The following is a 21,296-nucleotide window of genomic DNA, read 5'->3' as shown; positions in this document are numbered from 1 at the left end:
GTGGGAGTTTATACTGATTTCACCCTTTAATATTTTCCCCCTGAAGAGTGAGATGTGAAGGGAATTGGTGATGTGTGTCTTAGGAAAGGAAAAAATGGGAAACTGTGGTTTACAAAGGAAGGAAGTTACTGGGTGGGCAGGGAGATCTGGCCTGGAATGTCAGCAGGTCTAAGGGGAGAGAGTCTTAGAGTGCAGACGGTGCAGTCTGTCTGCAGAGCACATGGCTAGAGTCCAGTGGAACTAGTCTACAAACAGAACTAGGTATAGGGGTGCCTGGGTGGCTCCGTGGGTTGAGCCTCTGCCTTCAGCTTGGGTCATGACCTCAGGGTCCTAGGATTGAGTCCCGTACTGGGCTCTCTGCTTGGCCTGAGCCTGCTTCCCCGTCTCTCTCTGCCTGCCTCTCTGTCTACTTGTGATCTCTGCCTGTCAAATAAATAAATAAAATCTTTAAAAAAAAAAAAAAGAACTAGGTATAGACTGGATCACACAAGATGAACTGATAAGAAGGCAAACACAAGGTTGAACTAAACCTACTGGTATTGTTTCTCCCAATAAACAGATTTTTCCTCTTGAGGCATTATCTCATCAGTTTTGTAAATTATTACCACTGTCACTGCAGGTTTTATATTTCCACTGGGAAAGTCTGAGTTTAGCGGAGATTCACTGAATAGTACGTTTTTATGTCTTTCTCAGTGACTGTGTCCTAGGGGAGGAGGAGGAGCGTTAATGGGCTGAATTGTGTCCTCCCAAAACTTGTATGTTGAAGCCTTAAACTGAAATACTTTCAAATGTGACCACATTTAGAGATAGTACCTTTAAAAGGGTGATTGAGTTAAAATGAGACATCTGGGTGAACCTTAATCCAGTCTGACCAGTGTCCTCACAGAAGAGGATATTTGGACACACAAGGAAACACCCCGGATGCATGAACACAGAGCAAAGACCATGTGATGACACAATGAGAAGGTGCTAAGGAGAGAGGCCTCAGAAGAAACCAGATCTGCCAACAGCATGACCTTGGACTTCTAGCTTCCAGAGCAGTGCAAAAATGAATTGCTGTTGTTTAAGTCACCCAGTCTGTGGGGAAAAAAAAAAAAAAAATTTTTTTTTTTTTTTAAATGGCAGTTCTAAAAACTAATAGATGGAGGAAAGTGTGGGTAAGTTCAAGGTTTATCTTCAGAGACCTGTCTCCCTTTCAGATCACCCAGGATCCTAGTGAAGCAAGCCTTCTGAGATCCACAAAATTCATTCCCTAAAATGTAAAATGGAGTATGTCACTGCTCCTAGATTCAAAATCAGATGATAAAACAAAAAAGTTCTTACTATGGAATTCCAGCCATCACCCAGTCTGGTGAAGATTTTTGTTTGTTTGTTTATTTTTTCCTGAAAACAACTGTTTCAGTAATCTCATCTCCTGTCCCTAGGATATGACAACCCTCATGCCAGCACCCCCCCCACCCCTGCACCCCTCTCCCTGCTACAGTGATCCACACTGAAAGTACTGAAAAAATTTACAGTAGGATACTATAATTTTCCTTTGGTAATCTTTCTTTCAAGAACAAGTGAATCTCCAGACCTACCACTTGCCAGCAAATCTGAGAGAAGAAAAACAATGCATCTAGAGGAGAGAAAGAAGGAGAGACCAATTTAATTAATTCATCACCAAGGCCAAAGACATATAAATCTTATAATTTTATCTGTCAACCAACATTATGAATTATTCAGCAAACTGAATCCCAAGAAGGAAGGGAGAGAGAATGTGGTTAGGAAGCAGCTGGCTGAGCAGAAGAAAGTGCTCAACAGATCAGAGTAAAACAAGCCTCATGGCTGGAAAAACTTAAGTGGTAGGTCTTTGTGACAATGAATGACGAGCACAGTTTCTTAGAAGAAGGACTCCCAGCACATGTGTCACTAGCTGGACCATGACCACCACTTCTGCTGAGATGATTCAAAGAGGGCTCATTCTGACACACACACACACACACACACACACACACACACACACACCCCACCCCTGGTTTCTGAGCAGGAGAATTTCCTCTAAATACACTCTGGTGTGTTCCCTTTTAAGATTGAGTTTTGTGTCCCCAAGGAGTTCCCCTGCATCCAGTCAGGAAGGCTGGCTATTTTATGTAGGATAAAATGCAAGGCACATACTAGGTCTAGATTCTCAGAAAAGTCAGTTTTTTAAACTATTAAGTATGAAAGCATTTTTTGGTTTTTTGGTTTTTTTTTTTTGTTGTTTTTTTGTTTTTTTAGGTAGATGCTCACTGGAGTTCTTAAAGGTGGGAGAGGAGAAAAAATATACAAACCTCCTTTATGAAACTGAAGGTTGATAAACAAATGTATTTTCATATTTATATTTACCGTACCACTAAACTACCTAGAAGACATTGACAAGCATGTTATTTAAGCCTAAAAATAAAGTTGAGGATGAGAAATACTTACAGGGATATTCTAAACAACAGAAGAATGTAAATTTGTACTTTATATAAAGACTATTTAAATGGTATATTAATTAATTTGCTTTAGTAGTTGGAGCCTCACCCCCCCACACAATATTTTTACATTAGAGAAGCACTTATCTTTCATAGATGATCAAAATACTCCTGAAACTATTCTTGGCTGAACACCACAATGTCTTTTATAGATTTCTATCCTCAGCAAGGAGCACACAGTCTGACACATAGTAAATGCTCAATAAATATTAGCTGACTACTGAGTAGGCCAGAGCATGGCAGAAAGCAGGGAGCCTGAATGAGAGAAGGGACCAACCAAGGGGGGAAATCTACTAGCTCCTACTTAAGAAGAGACAGTTCATTCTGTCCTGAGACACAGTCCTAAGGGGAGAGTATTTTGGGTGCCTGGGGTACATGTGATCTTAGTTTCCTGCACTCACAAAGGAGCACAGCCTTCTCTAAGCCGCCCAGGCAGGGTGGCCTGGAGAGAGAGGTGAAAACAACTGATTAACAGGACAACTGGAGAACTTCTGGCTTTTCAGGAAATGAGCAAGGGGAAGCAGCATAAAACAAACAAACAAATATCTCCAAGTTCAAAGAAAGTTCTTGGACCAAGGCTCTAGTTTTCAGTTTATAGCAGAATGAAGGGCATTTAGTCCTTTCCAGACAATGGAGACTGCTGCTTTTAACTCGGGAATAAGGTTGGCAGAAAACTATTAGTAATAACATTAGTCTCATGGTGCTGTGCCTCCTACTGCCTCCATCCAAAAGATTTTTTTAAAACAATTGCTGTTAGTGAAGCCTTTGTCTTGGACTAGGAGAAAGCAAATGTACTCCAAGTAAGAATGAGAGATGCATTAGCAAAGTTCCGAGGGGTCTTCTGATCTTTTCAGGACACTAAAGGTCACAACTTGGATGTTGGACTGGAGTCAGGGGTTGGGGCATCTCGTTGATTGCTGCTTCTCTTGTTTTTAAGCTCAAAAACATTAATTAAATATGCAAGGAGCCTACTTAATATAGATGCATTCACTCTCCAAGCCCCAAATCAATGAGATGAGACTTCAGGACTGAAAGAGGATACTCAAGAGGTGAATTCTTGAGTTTTCTTATCTTAGATATGCCAGACCCTGGGGTTCACTGCACGCCACAGCTGTGGTGGGTGAGGGCTTTTCCTGGGATCTCTAGTCATTTACTTACTTCCTTCTCCTTTTCCACCACACTGAATCTTATCAGATGCAGGCTAATGAGAAACCAGACTGGCAACGAGTCAAAAAGATTCAGAAGTTACTGAACAACTGATCCTTGAAAAAATGAACTCAACAGAAAAGAGCTGTGTTTAATCTCTGCAAGGCTCAACCCCTGTAGCCCTTTTAGCTGAAAGACAGAGAGAAACAGAGACAGAGAGCAGAGAGAGAGATTGACAGACTTAGGAACCCCTGGGACGTAGGGCTCTGCAAATACCATCACTTAACTAGTAGCTGCTTTTAACTGTTTACATCCTGAACAGAAAACATCGAGACTCTGCCAGCCTATAACCTCTAACTAACGCATAATATCCATCTCCCTGCTGATCATTTACACTAATTAGCGAAATTTAGCTAATTATCGCTGAGCCCTTCCATGTTTAATTATGGCTATTAGTAATCGTCTGTCTGGCTTTCTCCATCTCCCACTCCCCTTTCTCTTTCCCACTCTTTACAACCCTACCCCCACCCCAGCCCCTCTCTCCCTTAGAAGCTAACAGTTTCCATTTCAATGAAATCTCTTTTGCTTTTTGGGTGGTTGTCATTCTTTCCTCTCCTTATTTTATTTATTTATTTATTTATTTATTTATTTATTTATTTAAGAAAGCCGACACCAGACCCAGCGGGAGTCGCAGTGAAAACAGCCCCCAGATCAAGATCAAGCATTCACTCCTTCCCACCACCCCTCTCCACCAACCTTACAAGCTCTGAGCTACTTGACAACTCCATCAAATAAAATTTAAAGAGAGAGCCAGAAAGAGCCAGAGTACGTGCTGGCATTTTCTCAATGTGCCTCCACTTAACACTATGCATGGTACAGAACAGAAGCCCACGGCTAGGAGGCAGTGGGAAGAACTGATATTCTAAATGGGGTCTGGATGCTCTAGGTCTCCAAACTACAAGGTAGGGCAGGGGACCTCTAGTGTGGTTCACTCATGCTACTCCCCGGAGGGCTGCTCCTACCATTCGGTTCTGTGATTCCTACTCTCCTTGCCACCAGAGTAGAGTGCAGAGTAAACAAATATTGAAGATCCCTTCTTTGGAACAGTTTACTACAGCAGACTCCCACCTTGGTGGCAAACAACGTCCTTTCAGAGGCAGCCTGCTCAGAACTGAAGTGATTTTTAAGAGCTGTAAATCTCTTCCTTCAATAGCTATGCAAGGAGGATTGTTCGGAGCAAAACACACCATACCTGTTTTGAGTGAACCAGCCTCCCAGTGAAACCTTTAATTGAAATAACATTGGTATAAATGGTAGGATCAAAGGTACTGTAATTTACACTTGGGTAAATTCTAAATGGACTCTGTCCTATCTCTTCTATCACTTCCTGTGTAGTAGTTAGCAGTCTTACATGTGCAGTTTCTGAGATAGCCGGTCTTTCCCTCAGACATGTGGACAATCACAAAGCTGCCCAAATGAACAATACTACCCTTTATTAATTGCATTTTCTGCCTTCTTACACTCAGCTACTTTCCTCACTGACCTTAACCACACAGGCCACTTCCCAATAGTTCCATCAACTTCAAGCTGAAGACCTAAGGATCCCTGCTATCGACTTTCCCATGACTAGCTCCAAAACAAGATCTGAAAAAAGGGTGAAAGCAAGGTGAATGGATATTCTTAAAGTGCAAAACCTGACACTGATCTGGTAAGTTGCTAGCCATCACTGGGGTGGAGGGAGTGAAGGAGACAGAAGGTTGCAAAGGGGGGGAAATGTGGTGTTTGTGAAGCTATGAATGAGAAAGCTAAGGACAGGAGAAACCCTTAGAGAAACTGAAGGGCTGGGGCAGAAAACACTAGACTTTAAGGGGGTAATGAACATTTTCTTCTCTCATGCACATGCGATGGATGCTTTTTATCATTTTAAATTCATTTTTTTTATTATTATCTTCCCACCCTTGACATTACCTGAAAGGCGAGTGGGTTAAGGAATCGCTATGCCCCATTAAAAGGATAAAGAGCAGAGAGACCCACCGTGCCCTCCTCGAAGGGAGACAGGGGAGCGATAGATAGAAATAGGCACTGAGTGATGCTTGCTGCCATGGAAATGGTGCTCGTGCTGAGAGTGAGACCCCGGCGAGGAAGAGGAGGAGGAGGAAGAAGCTACATTAGAGGAACTCCACACAGAGCTGATGATACATCCCCAGAAGAGGGACCAGATCCCAAGCGTCCAGGCCGGCCGGCGAGGAGGGCTCCGTCTCGCGTGGATTCTCAGGTGCATGGTCAACGCACTGGACCACTACAGATGGGCAGTTTGAATTCCAGCCAGAGAGGAATAATGAAGTTCATGATGCCCAAGGGCCCATCATAGCCGCAGGAATACTTGCCCGGATTTTGGAAAGAGGGAGGGAATAAGCGCTTTCAAGACAGATGATGAATCAGTTTAAAAAAAAAAAAAAAAAAAAAAGGAAGAAAAAGGAAGAAGGCAAAAGCTCCTCTTTCCCGGGGCTGAAATTTAGAAAGCCAAAGTCCACCCAGGTATAGCAACCCTCCTAGGGAGCCCCGGAATGCCACACATGTCAGGGGAGGCCCGCCGCGGCTTCCTCCTGATCTCCAGGCGACTCAACTGCACGCTCCGGGAAGCCACACAGAGGAAAGGTGGAAGCGAAGGAAGAGGGGGGAGGCAGCAGGAGACCCAAGAAGGCTCAGGTTAGTTTATCCCAACATCCAGGCAGTTTGAACATTTTTTTTTCTCTTTTTCCACTTCCAGGCGATGCACTGCAGAACTGCCAGGCAAAAGGGGGCTGCAGGTGGGAGAGTTCTTCGCGTGTTCCCGAAATCTCGGTGGAAGGGCGCGGAGGCTGTTAACCCTGCGCGTTCTGGAAGAGCGCCACGGAGCAACCGCCTGCGTCCTGGGTTTCCCAAGTGGATGAAAAGCAGCAGCAGCAGCAGCAGCAGCCGGAGGAAGAGAACAAGGAGGACCGGAGGGAAAGAGGCAAGGAGGGGGAAGCCAGCGCGGAGCAGCCACCCAAACCAACGTGGCCCTGGGCGGAGAGAGGTGGGTGGGCGAGCAGGGAGAACGCGAGAGGAGGTGCCCGGCAGGCGGCAGAAGTGGCGGAGAGGCGGGCGGGCGCCGGCAAAGTGCGCGGAACTGGGAGGCACAGGTGAAGTGAAGCGAGGAGTTGGGGAGCCAAATTCACAAATGGGCAAGTCATATGCAAATAGCGCACTCCCGAGAGCAAATCAGTGCAGCCCGAGCGCTCTGCCGAGGGACTGGCTGGCTCCGGAGGGAGGAGGGGCCCGAGCGACCCGGAATCCCGGCCCTCCCCATTCAAGTACACGCTCGCTCGTCTACACCCGCGCGAGCCTCCCGCGCACACCGCTGCCCTCCCCGCGCTCCGCTCCCTCCCAGAAGAGTGAGCGTGTGTGTGCGCGGGGCTGAGTGAGACCGACAGACCTACAGACGGACGCTGAGCCTTTCCTCTCTCTCTCTTTTTAAAGCACCCTTTCCCTTCCCTCGGGCGCATTGGGCCAGATTCGGATGATTAAGGCACCTTTTGCAGTTTGGGAAGAAAAAACGCAGGCGATGGCTAAGGCTGAAGTAGCCCCAGATAGAAATAAAAATAAACCCCTTGAGTCAGCAAAAGCGCTGGAGCGGCTGCACACGGTGGTGCCGCCCGCACGCTCCCGCGGGCCTGGCGGTCAGCACCGCGCGGCCACTCTCCCGACCCCCACCCGCAGCGGGAGAGGCGGGAACCCGCGTGCTGTCTCTTGACAGTGAGCGGAAGACGCGGCCTGGGGACCCCAGAGGGTGAGGGGTTCGGTGGCTGGAGGCCCTTCGAGAAGGTAGCTCCTCCCCCCCGCCCACCACCACCCCGTGCACAGAACGCTCTCGGAAATTCAGGTCCCAGGGGTTGGTCCCCCCGCCAGCAGTCCTGGTCAAAGAACTTCAGAAGGGGTGAGGGCTGCTTCTGCTGGCGGAAGACGAGCGGTTGGCCCGCCCTTGACTGGCCTCGGGGGCGCTGCCCCGGGTGGGTGAAGCCTGCGAACCTCCAGGGAGCTGGGCACCCGAGAGCGCGGCTTTTACATCCAGGCTGAACCTGCGGGGGAGAGCGGGAGTGACCCGGACGAGGGCTGGCGCTCCCGTCCAGGCCATCTGTGCCTCCAGGAGGAAGCTGACCTAGGGCTCTGCCAGAGAACAGTGACATTCTGGAGGATATGGCCTCCACCCCGCCTCCCCGTTCCCCTGCACTCTGCATGATGAGGGCTGGAGGCAAAACCCCAAAGGGCAGCCCTCCTAAACCTGGGGGAGGGGAGCTAGCTTTGGTTTCCTCCTTCCTATTCACCTTGGTTAAAAAAGCCCATTACATTTGGCAGAGGGAATAGTACTTGATGGCTAAAATATAAACATACACACACACACACTCACATCATACATAATCATATATACGTTAAAATGTATATCTGTCTATATACCACATATATGTGTCTATATGTCTCTTTCTCTCTATATAAAATATTTAGGGGGCATTTGTCTTTTGACTCCTGATCGCAATCAACATTTCAAACTCACTGAGGAATAAACAAAGGAACAAACAGGGATTAGACAGTCCTGTTCATCCTTGGGACGCCCTGAGGAGATGTTGAGGAAATTGGCATTTCTAACAGATAAACATCCATAACAAAGTTATGGATGATTTGTCTTCAAGGTCAAATATCAAGTCCATTTTTGCATTGACGGTGGTGATTTGGTATTCAGGTTCTGAAATCAGTATTTTTAAGGTTCACTGCCTCATGGTGAATGGTGCACAGTCATCCCAACTGGTCAGGCTCTCTCTCAGCTGTAAGGGTGATCTGGGATCCAAAAGCCTCCAGAGGAGGTGGCCTGCTTTCAAGGTCTTTCATGGCCTTGGGTGGTGGCCTTAAACTAGCAACATGTACCCAGGAGCACCACAGCAAGCTAGAGGGGTGGTTTATGGAGACTCAATTTAAACCTGTTTCCTCCTCTGTAAAATGTAGATAATGTCTTCCCTCATGAGGTTCTTAGTAATTTTAAATAAGATAATATATATACAACAGCTGGCACAGCACTTGACAAAGAGTGGCCACACTCTTTGTTCAGTAGAAAAATAAGCTAAAACTCCAAGGAGGGGAAGTATGATGTGGTTAGGGCCATATGTTATTAGTAAAAAGTTTGGAAAAGCAAGCAAACAAAAAACACCTTCCTGCCCTAAGTACCTTCTCTAAAGCAGATGCTAATTCCCTTTGAATCCAATTGCTCCTTAATTTAGTCCCTCAGTGGGGCAAGTGGGTGGCTCAGTCCTTAAATATCTGCCTTAGGCTCAGGTCATGATCCCAGGGTCCTGGCATCGAGCCCCACATTGGGCTCTCTGCTCAACGGGAAGCCTGCTTCTCCCTCTCTCATTCCCCCTCTCCCCCAGCTTGTGCTCCTTCTCTCACTGTCTCTGTCAAGTAAATAAATAAAATCTTAAAAAAAAAAATTAGTCCCTCAGATAGATTCTCACTGCCCTTTGGATATATTCTAACTGCGTCATGACCCTCCACGGGTAGGTGACTTGGCCTAGTTCTCCAGCTCCACCTTCTGCCAGGTGACCCCTTACTCACTACTTTCTAGTCTCCCAGACCCTCCTGCTCTTTGTGTCAAGTTCTTTTCCAACCAGAAGCCTTTACATTTGTAAACCTCTAAGACAGATATTTTCCCAAGATTTTTATGAGACTGGTTCATTTCTCATCACCTCCCCAAAAGCCCTTTCTGGCTGTCATCTAAACTTAGCCACCACCACCCCTGACAGGCCCTTTATCCCATTACCTTGTTCTATATCCTTCACGGTACTATCCGCTTTCTGAAATAATTTTACCTTTAAAAAATTTATCTATCTATTTATTTATTTATTTACTGGTATTCTAGTTCCTTATGTTCCCTGAAATCTGAGCCTTTGTCTTGTTCTCTCTACACCCTTAGTGTATGGAAGAGTGGGTAGCACATAGTAGATGCTCAGCAAATATTTGCTGATTGAAGCAATCCAGTGAATCAGGTGCCAGGTGCCATAACATGTTCTTATAACCGTAAGTTTCACTGACACATTGATCTGGCTTCGATGAGATCGGCCCCTAAGGACACGTATTTCCCCACTTGATGAGTTGACCACCCACCCACTTAATGTTTTCCTTCTTTTCTAAATTGGCACTGAGTGTTGGAGATTCTGTTTTTGACTTCGTCCTGCGGAAGCATGGGAAGCTTAGATGGACCTTTCAATTAATTCTCTGCTAAGCAACAAAGTGAAAATAAGTCCTTAATGTGGTTTAAAATCTGGAAATGCTGCTGGTGTGTCACAGCTGGAACTATTCATTTTACTTGTCATACTCATAATTTATTTATTTTTTTTTTGCAAAATGTCAAAAGAAGTAGCCATGGATTCTGGTAAGGCTGCTTCCACTTGGGGACCCAGGTGAAAACTGAGGAGACATATCAGAAGATAAATCCGAGACTGGCTTATTTTTCTTCTTCTACTCCAAAGAGATAACCCACAATTATCCTGATAAAATTCAGGTCCTTCTCCAATTTAACACATTCTTGATTTCTCTTTTCATTTCTTTTCTATCCTTCCTATTTCTCTAGTCCACATATTTTTCTGAAACTTCTTTTCTAATTCTCATTCTCCTCAAGCCTGTTAGAGTTTAAATTAGGTTGATATATGAAATACATTAAATATATGTATTTTTCTTTTTTTTTAGATTTGTATCTCCATTGATACCTCCTAAACACTGCCTGTAGCTAGAGACCAGCTGAAGGATTTGTCCCAACCTCTACTACCATCAAAAGCCCCCCTCTCTCCTCCTCAATTGTCTTCTCTAGGGCCTCGTTGGGTGAGAGCATGTAGCCCTAGATGAGTCCACTGATAAGACACAAAAAAAGAGGAACAGATTTAAAAACGTTATGCTCACCAATGATGTAAAGTCGAAAAGTTTAAATACTTTCACAGGAACAACCGCACTTAGTTCCACGGGGACAAACCCCCACAAAATCCTAAACAGACCTTTGGGAACCTTAGGTTTCTGAGTGGAACGTAGTTTTAAAAATATTAACCAAACCAACCAACCAAACAACTGCAACAAAGCCTCTAGCTGGATTTGCTTGGTTGGTCATAGCTGGGCTTCTCTATTCCTTCAGACTTTAGAATGTGCCGTGACAGAAGTCCTTTCCCTGTTCCAATCTCCCCACTCCTTCCCGCACTCCCGGAGAGGGCCCCCAAACAAGGTGTGAGAATCCTCACTCGGCTGACCCTCTTTGTCTTGCTTTGTTCTGTACCTCAACTACAAAGTAGTCCGGGGAATCTTCTGGCTTCTAAAATCGGCCTTGTGATAGGATTTCATGGCGCCTGGTGCCCGAGCCTAACGTGGAGCTGCTCGGTTGGTCTCACAATACGTTTTGTGCCTGCACGTGTCCATTCTCCCTTATACAGACTCTGACTTTCCACTTCACTACCAGCAGGAGACACCTGTCAAGTGGTTTGTCATGGGCACGTCTAATATCAGTCCAGAGACATAGAGAGTCCCAGAGCAGTCTGTTTTCTGCACGAGCCCTAAACCCTTAGGTGAGGGCCCTCTTTTTCTAAACATGAAGAACAGAAATCCTTACGTTCTCGCGGTTCACGAAAGGTAAGTTTAGGAGGAGGAAAAACCAAACCAAACCAAACTAAAATCAAACAATAACTGAACTCTCATAATGTGAAATGAAATACAATTTCTGAAAAATGCAGGTGGCTGCTCACATGGCTAACAGTCGAACTTTGCTTTATTATATGTCAGATTTATTTATAGCCATGGAATTAATTCATCCCTCTGCTCATTTAAGAAAGTGGTCCTGCACAAAAGCAGATTTTGATTATATTTTCCATTTAGAGGTATAAAAGAGAAGCATTATTCTTCTAAGCGTCACTTCTAAATGTATTTGATTTAAAAAAAGACAATGGTACCCTTGCATAACTTTAGTTTACAGAATGTATATATTACTTCTCTCCCTTCAACTTAGCATTCTTATAAATATCCATACTTATTCTCTTGTCCTCCTTGTGGCTGAAATGGGGATATCAGGAGTTTGGATGTTAAAAAATTTCTTTAGGAAATTTTCCAGATTTCTTGAGTTTGAGCAATAGTGCTGGGATATCTACTTCATTAGAATTCCACACATTTCTTCAAGGATAAGAAAAATACGAAATGCTCCTGGTAGACCTTAGCCATCTTCCTTCGAAGTCCAAGTGAAACTATTTTATCATGGAAGCAAATTTTCCTTATCCTCAAGGACAGAATTCAATTAGTTACTTGCAGGGATTTGGGCATTTAAACCCCTGTTAGTCTTCACTAAGCTTACGCTGGATATCAGAAATCTCCATTTCACATCCTCCGCATCGTGTAAATCTTTATCCAGTTTTAAGGACTCAAACAAGATGAATTAATGTTATACAATAACAGAATTAATAATATCATTTCTATGTTTATAAGATAATTACCAAATTAAAGATTTAGACAGCACTTTGAATGTGCATATAGATTTAGATTCAAGGCTCTGGTGCTCAAGACTTCCTAGGTTCAAATCCTGATTCTGCTTTTTTAGCTGCTTGTGAAAATGTTGACAAGATCCTTAGCCTCTTTGTAACTCTGCTTTTTCATCTGTAAACTAGGAATAATCATACCACCTATTTAAAAAGTTTGCTGTGAGGGCACCTGGGTGGCTCTGTTTGTTAAGCAACTGCCTTCAGCTCAGGTCATGATTCTGGAGTCCCAGGAGCGAGTCTCCCATCGGGAGAGTCTAGCATTGGGCTCCCAGCTCCATGGGAGTCTGCTTCTCCCTCTGACCTTCTCCCCTCTCGTGGTCTCTCTCACGGTCTCTCTCTCAAATAAAAAAATAAAATCTTAAAAAAAAAATTTGCTGTGAGATTTCAAAAATTAATATATGTAAAATGTGTAGAAACAGTGCCCGGCACATAAGTAAATGATCAATAAATGGATTTATACATTGATAAAAAATCTTTTTCTTCAAATGATTCCTTTAAAGTCATTCTTGCAGATAGTTTTCTCTTCTTTTTGATGCAAATCTCAAGAGGAGTGAATAAACAGAAAAGGTCCCCTGCAATTCCAAAATGTAGAATGGAAAGTCCCTCCCAAGTGCTGCCTGACTCATTGCATTTTCTTTGTCCATATTTCACAGAATGAGGAGCAGCTTAGTCATGCCTTTTCTCACAAATACCCTTCGAGCCAACTCCAAAACAATAAAGCTCATCGTGGTCCCAGAGCCAGATAATATGAACTACTGAGACCCAGCAATGTTTTATAAGTAATAATTTTCCTGGATAGGGTGAAACCCATACCATCTCAGTCTGCTTTGGGATCTAAAAGGTCTCGCTGGCTACTTTTCTTTCCTATTTCTTTATTTTCCTACTTTTTTCCTGTTTAATAAACAATTCTAATTATTTAGCCTTCCCGCTATAAGGCGTCCCCTCTAAATCTTTTAATATTTTCATTGGGTTTATTGGTGTTTTATTATTATTCAGTAAATGCTTTATTTCAAGTTAATGTGAATGTATCTCTAAAATAGATTCTATTCAGTATAGAAAGAAACAATTACTTTGGTGCATCAATTCATCTACTTCACGAACATTAAATTTTTGCTAACATAGGTAAGCCACCAAGTGAAGTCCTAGAGAGTCAGTGAAGATTTAAGGCCTTAAGAAGTATATAATTTAGCAGGAAAAAAAATAAAAAAAATAAATAAAACAAGCCACAAATTCTATTCATATATACAGCCTCCAAAATACAATGTGATACATGCTATAATAAATGCATAAATGAAGTATACAAAAGACTAGAGAATTGAGAATAGAGAAATGAATGTAGGGAGAAAAGGTACCATCAGAACTATCAGGAGGGATTCAAAGACAAGATGGCATGTGAACTGACTGTCAAAGGACTAGAGTTCAAATTCTGTCTACTACTTTTTAGCCATGTGGCCTTGAGCAAGTTCTTTTATACTCACTGACTTTCTTCCCTCTATAGTATAATTATGAATGATCCCCACCTCACAGCATTGTTTTGTGGGTTAAATAAGAAGATGCAAATATTCAGTTCACTATTATTATGAATCTCAATGATTTCAAATAGTAGAGAGGCAGGAATATAAATTATGGAGACTACCAGCATGAGGTTGAATCCACAGAGGACTTCCTGGAGGAGGTCAACCCTAAGCTTAGCTTTCACTTGTCACTTACATTGGTAAAGCCTGAGAATCTCAGAAAGGCATCAACTTTTCTTTTAACTCAAAAAACAGAATAAAACTAAACAGGTGCTTCATGGGATAAGGAAAGGCAACGAAAATAAAGGGAAGGAAAGGAGGAGAAATGGAAAGCGAGGGAAGGAAAACAAGGAAGGGAAAAGCAAAGGGAGGGAAGGGGAAGGAAAACTCACATGTTGGAAGCTACATTCCTTCTCTCTAGTGACAGGGTTACCACATTTAGAGATGTCCAATAAACACCGGGTCATTCAAAAGTTAAGTGGTAGCATAGTCAGTTTTCCTTTGTTCATTTCTCCCATGCCATTACTTTCCAGATGCTAAATAGATAAAGCAACATTAAGATAACGATATCAGCATTGATGATATCTAGGTCTTCAAAATCTACCATTTCCCATCTGGACAGGCAGTATTAGTTGTTCTTTCCTATCTTCTGTTAGCATTTGTCACATTCTGTTATTATCAGTTAGCTTTATATTTGGGTTCCCTACATGATTTAGAGAGAATCGTGCAAGAAGCGGGGTCCCATTGGATCTGATTTATAAGACTGTGGTTAATTCTGGGAACATCATCATGCACACATCCATCTCATTCAGGTATCTCTCTCACTCACGATTTGATGAAGGGTACATCTTCTAAGATAGGGGTACAGAGATCTAAAGCAATTGGCCACTTTCCCCTTGATACTATGTAGTCTTAAATTTACTGAAAGAAATCTTTGACGGGAATAAGATGCATATTCCCTGAACAGAAGGTACAGAGTATTATCTAAACAGCTCCAAAAATATTTCCAAGATGGGCAATAAGGGCATTTCTCAGTTGTATTGAGAATTTAGCATTTTCCAAAACTAACACTGAGGTCAGGGGAATATTGTGATATAAGTTTATGTCATAGTAGGAGGAATGGACTGTTCTAGAAATAGATAAAGCAACATTAAGATAACGATATCAGCATTGATGATATCTAGGTCTTCAAAATCTACCATTTCCCATCTGGACAGGCAGTATTAGTTGTTCTTTCCTATCTTCTGTTAGCATTTGTCACATTCTGTTATTATCAGTTAGCTTTATATTTGGGTTCCCTACATGATTTAGAGAGAATCGTGCAAGAAGCGGGGTCCTGTCCTAGGCTCAGACAACTTAATTTGTGGGGGAAGACAGTTTATGTTCAAGTCTCTGATCCATTCTTTACTAGCTGTATGACCTTGGGCAAGTTACCTAGCCTCTGAAAATCTCTTATGTGTAAAAAGGAGATCACGATACTTGTCTCCAACTTAGCACAATACTAGACAATATGAGATGTTCTGTGGAGGTGTGTGGAATAGCCCTGAGATGTGATTAATTACTATAGATGAGAACATTTTTTTTTTCTGTATACCAAACAAAAGACTCCAAAATATGCAAGCGTGTCATTATAAGGAAGAACTATTCAATATTTGGAGCCATTTGAAAATTGGAAGAAGAGATGCCTCATGAGGCCATGAGCTCTCCATCACATGAAATGTTCAAACAGCAGATCTCCTTTAGGGACACTGAAGTTACTGTTTTGCAGTAAGTGAGAGGATGGAGTATATAACCTGTAAGTTTCTTTGCAAATTTATATCTGACATTGATTAAATTCCTTTTTCAACTTCTTTTTGTCCTTTGCTTCAGCATTTACTTAAATATGATATCCTGGGTTTATTTTGAGGCTCAAACCCAATTCTTGAATACTACAAAAATTATAGCACACTACTGTTTATTAAAGCCTCATGCACAGTGGTAAGAAATGTGAAACTTCTGTACAATGGATCTATTATTATTTCATTAAAACTTCATTTTTCATTTTTGCATGCAGTACAAGTTGTCTCTAGACACATTAACAATTTTATGTTTCTATTTTAAATACCAAAGATTATTGTTGTTATTGTTGTTTTCCCATTAGCAACACCTACATAGCTACTGTTTCTGTGATCTAAGAGGTCATTTTTCATTGGTGAAGAAATCATTGCTATGGAGAGAGTATGTTGACTTACTTGCCCTACTGTCCTTTAACCACCCAGCAGGGAATCCTGGCAGACTGAACATAAATAAAACTAAACCTCTTTAAATAAAGACATGTATCTTGAAAATCCTGCGACAAAAAGCAGAACTACTTGGCCAAGACAGGGCAATTCCTTCTCAGGAGCTGGTATGGACAAGAAAAAGAGAGCTAGGTATTCAGAAGACACCAAAGAAAGTTACAGAACCAAGATACAGAGACAGAGAATGACTTGTACAATATCACACAGCATTTCAATGCCAGAATAAATTGAAAAATTCCTCTAGAATGTAAATCTAGAGTCAGGTATGCTTGGCTCCTACAGCCACATCAACATAAAATAAGATTATAAGAAAAATAATAATCCAGTAAGAAGATAACCCACCATGAGAGTGCTAATAGACACAACAAGGAGAGAATAAGGATTCTAAAAATGTAAGATAACAGAACAATTTTTTTAAATTCCAAAATAATTAAAATGATTAATAAATTATAGAGATCACAGAGGATAAAAAAGTATTATGGTAAGTGACAGATATAAGAAAACTAAAATATTTTGAAAATGCAACACAATGATTTATCTTTAAATATTTAATTTATTTATTTTAGAGATATTGAGAGAAAGATGAGCATGAGCATGAGTGAGGGGAGGGGCAGAGGGAGAGAATCTTCAGGCAGACTCCTACTGAGCATGGAGCCCAACATGGGGCTTGATCTCATAACTCTGAGATCATGACCTGAGCTAAAACCAAGAGTCCGACAAACATTTAACCAATTGAGCTACTCAGGAGCACTTTTAGTGAGTGGCTTTATTATATAAATGCAGCTGAATAAAGAACTGGTGAACTGGAGGAACAGAGGAAACTTTCTAAACAATAGCACAGAGATTGAAAGAGATTTAGAAAATGGAAAAGAAAGGAAACAAACAACAAAAAAGGAGCCATACCTTGGTTCATAATAGTGAAATCCAAGAATACCACAACTAAAATAAAAATCTTAAAATCAACAGATCACTTTTATGTAGAGCTCACAAAACAATGAATATAATAGTTTTGTAATGGAAAAAATATGCCTGTCAATCTAGATTTATTTATTTGGACAAATAATTTAAGAGTGGAGGTAAACCTAAGACATCTTCAGACAAATGAAGTTTGAGAAAGCATACCACTCATGGATTATCACTAGCATAAAGCTAAAGGATATTATTTCAGTTGAAAAAAATGATCCCAGAGAAAAGAAGGGGTATTCAAAAGGCAATGGTTGAGTAAAAGGAACTAATGTAATATAGCTTAATCTAAGTAAGCATTATAATTGCTACTTCTACAACCACCACCAATGGCTTGTTTGTGGTAGCTATAAAACAAAGATAATAACCAACATTTACTTAACGTTTATAAGCTAGGTATTAATTATTGTCCTTATTTTACAATTAGGGAAAGGGAAGCTTACATTCTGACTTGTCCATACTCACACAGCTTGTCAATTTTACAGTCAGGATTTGAACCCAAATCATCTATTACTGATCTGTGATCTAAATCACATTACTATTCTGTTTCTAAATGCTTTACAAGTGATGTGTGCAACTTCTGAGCCATAACTTAAAAGCCTGACACTTGCTTTCTGCTTGCTTTCTACTTCCTCTTTGTCCCTTTCTGGAATGTGGATATGGAGATGAGTTAACTTCAACCATGTGACTGAAAACATTGACACATCTGGGTTTTTGTTTTTGGTTTCAGTTAACATTTGCCTGGTGACTTAATTAAAATATTGATTTGGTTGTTTTGAACTGAAACCACATAACTATGTTTAAACAAGATAGAAGATCCCTTTCTCTCACGCAGGAAAGCCTAAACCGGTAGATGGTCCAAGGCATTATGAGAAAAGCAATCTGGAGCTAAGGATGACCTAAAGAAGCATAACTACCATATCCTCAAATCAATATTCTAATTAATATACTTGGCAAATATTAACCAAGAAATAAAATATTTGTAAATATTGTTGTCAGACAATATTCATTTTATCTTGAAAACAAAACAAAAACAATTAACCCAGGAGATACAACAGTCCTAAATCTGTATGCACCTATTAACATAGCCTTAAAATATATAAAGCGCATATTGATAGATTAAAAAAATGACAAATCAATGATCAAAAACCTCACTAAAATGTGTATTTCATGGGGGTATAAGCTTTTGTTTGTTTGATCTCTATAAGCAGAAAACAAAAGGCTATAGCTAGTTTAAACAGTATAATACCCAGACCAGAAGTTATGGGCATAAAAGGAACAATTAGAAAATTCCATCCTTTCAAGATATGTGAAAAAAATGTAAAAAAAAAAAAAAAAAAAAAGTCATGTTTTAGAATATAAAAATACTTTTAAAAAATCAATAATTGTATTCTATATCATCTGCCTACAATGCAATAACAATCTAAATAATTAAAAAATAATCCAAAACAAAGCAAAATATTTGTGATCGAATAAATGTTTTCCCATTTTATCAATGAAATGGGATAAATGAAATAAGTAAAAATGATAAACTGAATGAAGTAAATGCATATGTATGCTTAAAAAAATTCTATGGTCAAAGAAATGAAAAGTAAAGCACAAGGAATATAGTCAATAATAAAAACATTATATGGTGAGACAGATGGTGATTATACTTATATAGTGATCATTAAGTAATGCACAGAATTGTTGAGTCAATATGCTATACACCTGAAACTAATATAACATTGTATATAAATTATACTTCAATAATTAAAAAAAAAGAAACTAATTCTATATCCTTAATTATCTTTGCATACAATGAAATATTACAGGGATGCTTTCAGAAAGAGACCTGTGATCAATTTCTTCTAATTCTCTTCCTTTTTTTATAGCAATGTTCATGACAAGTTATCTAACATATGTCAAAATGCATATTCTATAATGAAATAAAGCAAATGGCATACAAATGATTATATTAGAGTGTTGGCTATTTGATAACATATATATCTGTTGTGCTCTCCTATACGAGACTTAAAGCAAAAAAAAAATCTAGGTTTCACATAAATTACTTGCAATGATATACATTAGAACTGAATTACGCTCAAAGCATTGCATAGATACTGATACTTAGTGCATGATGCCTGGGAAATTTACACCTTAGAGATTAAAAATAGTTATGTTCACTATCTGAAAATGGGAAAGGCCACATTAAATTAGTAGATAATCCACAATATACTCCAGATCCAGAAAACTTGCAGCTATTCAGAAAATTATTGAGGTTTTATGAAATATTAATAAATAAGTTTACTGCCTGTGTTCCTGTTGCAAACACCAGTCAAGTTCTTTAACTCAGAAGTTGCTCCATTCCCTCTATTGGTAGAGTGAGTCCCCAGAACACCTACACCATTGTTGTAACTATTTATGAATAGGGAAGAGGTTCATTTCCTGAGACTGCTAGCCTCTACTCCAAAACTCAAGATCCTAAAAAAATCAACTAGAATTTAAAAAAAGGGGGGGGGATTATTGTTCCACCGGAAACTAAATGCCCAGAAAATGTATCTGGTGCTCTCTTTTGATCCTCTCTGAGTAAAAATCCTGGAAATAACATTCCAAATGAGAACTTTGATATGAGCAATATCATCAGTAACAATGATGAGTGCAGAGCTTATTTATAAGCCATAAAAGAAAGAGAAAAAAGAAGAAGAAGAAGGAGGAGGAGGAGGAGGAGGAGAAGAAGAAGAAGAAGAAAAGCATGTATATATGACTTGGAGCTAGAAAAAATCAGGAGACTTAAAAAGTTATACCAAAAGAGAGGTCTATCTTTGTCCCTTTAAACACAGTTTTGAACTAATCAAGAAGGGGCTCCATTATGTATGATTTCCAATGGTTCAATGTGGTATAATTGAGAGAGAGATTGTCATGGTGATTTAGAAATGAAAACATCTGGATTTTAATTCTTGGCTCTAACATGAATTGCCAGACATTAGGCAACTCACTTAACCATAGACTACATCCTATACATCCGCAGTTATTTTTTTATTTCAATTTTTTATAATAGAAACTGAGGCTAATGAACTATACAACTTTGAAGTAATAATACCTGCTAGCATGCTTCACCTACTTATATATTTTCCCTGCTATATCTCACTCCTGCTTGGCTTGGCCAACCACCCATTTTTTAATTTCTAGCAAATGAATGTAGATGTATTTACTGTGGATACCTTAGAAATTAAGAAAAGAATTCACAAGGGAAGGGTGGCAGAAGAGGGAGGGAAAGGCACAAGTCTTTAGAAACATCTCTCTTAGCCCAGTTCAGGCAGAGAGTAAGCCGTATCATCTAAGGAGTGTGTCTGTGTGGGAGTAAAGCATCACAGACAGAGTCATCATGTTTGAGACGTAATTTCCTAAAATGTATACTTTGTCGGTGTGCAGAAGATGAACAGACTAAGGTCGGTGCCTCCCAAGAGAGAAGGACAAAAGAACGATGTGCTATTGGGTAGTTCTGAATATTTTTGGAGGGTGTGTCTCTCTATTCATGAATAGGTCTGACTCATTGCTAAATAAATGAAACAGCTCTAAAGTTATGGTGAAGCTTTAGGAATAACAACACATAGCAAAATCTGAAGTTTCGAAGTCTCTTCTTGAATCTCTCTCTTATTTAGCTCCTGCTGGGACTAGGGGAGTTCGGGGTGGGTGTAAGAATGGTTGTTGCTTTGGGAGTTACTCACAGGATGGTGGTTACTAAATGTGATCCTGGGGGAGCAATAATAAATTTTAAAAATTACATGGAACTCTTGGCCTTCTCTCTTCAGCCCCCATTCTCCCACTACTGATTAAAGGAAAATCAAGAGTAGCAAAAATAGTAACCCCCAACTGCCCCCACCCCCACTTACCAGATGTGGAAGAGACTTTTGGTTGCTTGATTTACATCATAGGAAGATGATTACATACTGGCCCAAAGGGAAACAGAAACTAAAAATATTTATAAGTTATTATAATTTTTTTCTCCCCTAACTCATTCCCACCCCCATAACATTTTTGACCAGAGCTCTTGATGACCAATTCCAAACAAAGTTTATTTTCTTTTTTAAGACATCAAGTTTTTATTATTATTATTTTTTTATACAGTAGTCCTCTCTTACCCAGGGTTTTGCTTTTTGCAGATCTAGTTTCCCAAGATCAACCAAAGTCCAGAAGCAAATGCTCCTCATTCTGATGTATCATCAACAGTTTAGGAGCAGGGACACCTGGGTGGCTCAGTGGGTTAAGCCTCTGCCTTTGGCTCAGATCACAATCTCAGGGTCTTGGGATCGAGCCCCACATCAGGCTCTCTGCTCG

General features: G+C 40.7%; 1 protein-coding gene across 38 annotated transcripts in view; it reads right to left on the bottom strand.

The window, feature by feature from the left end:
* Positions 1 to 21,296, bottom strand: part of NRXN3 (neurexin 3) — a 1,557,595-nt gene that overhangs the window by 526,548 nt on the left and 1,009,751 nt on the right. For 4 of the 38 annotated variants that reach the window (XM_082737616.1, XM_082737627.1, XM_082737615.1 and 1 more), the window contains exon 1: positions 5,679 to 7,267. The exons of the other annotated variants lie outside the window; for them this stretch is intronic. In XM_082737616.1, the coding sequence (XP_082593742.1) occupies positions 5,679 to 5,925 (247 nt within the window). In that variant the 5' untranslated portion in view covers positions 5,926 to 7,267. Of the gene's footprint in view, positions 1 to 5,678; positions 7,268 to 21,296 lie in introns of those variants that run through there. 38 annotated transcript variants of the gene reach the window in all.

The sequence above is a fragment of the Mustela nivalis genome (assembly GCF_964662115.1).
Source record: "Mustela nivalis genome assembly, chromosome: 6".
Classification (NCBI taxonomy): Eukaryota; Metazoa; Chordata; class Mammalia; order Carnivora; family Mustelidae; genus Mustela; species Mustela nivalis.
This window is presented reverse-complemented; position numbering and strand designations above follow the sequence as displayed.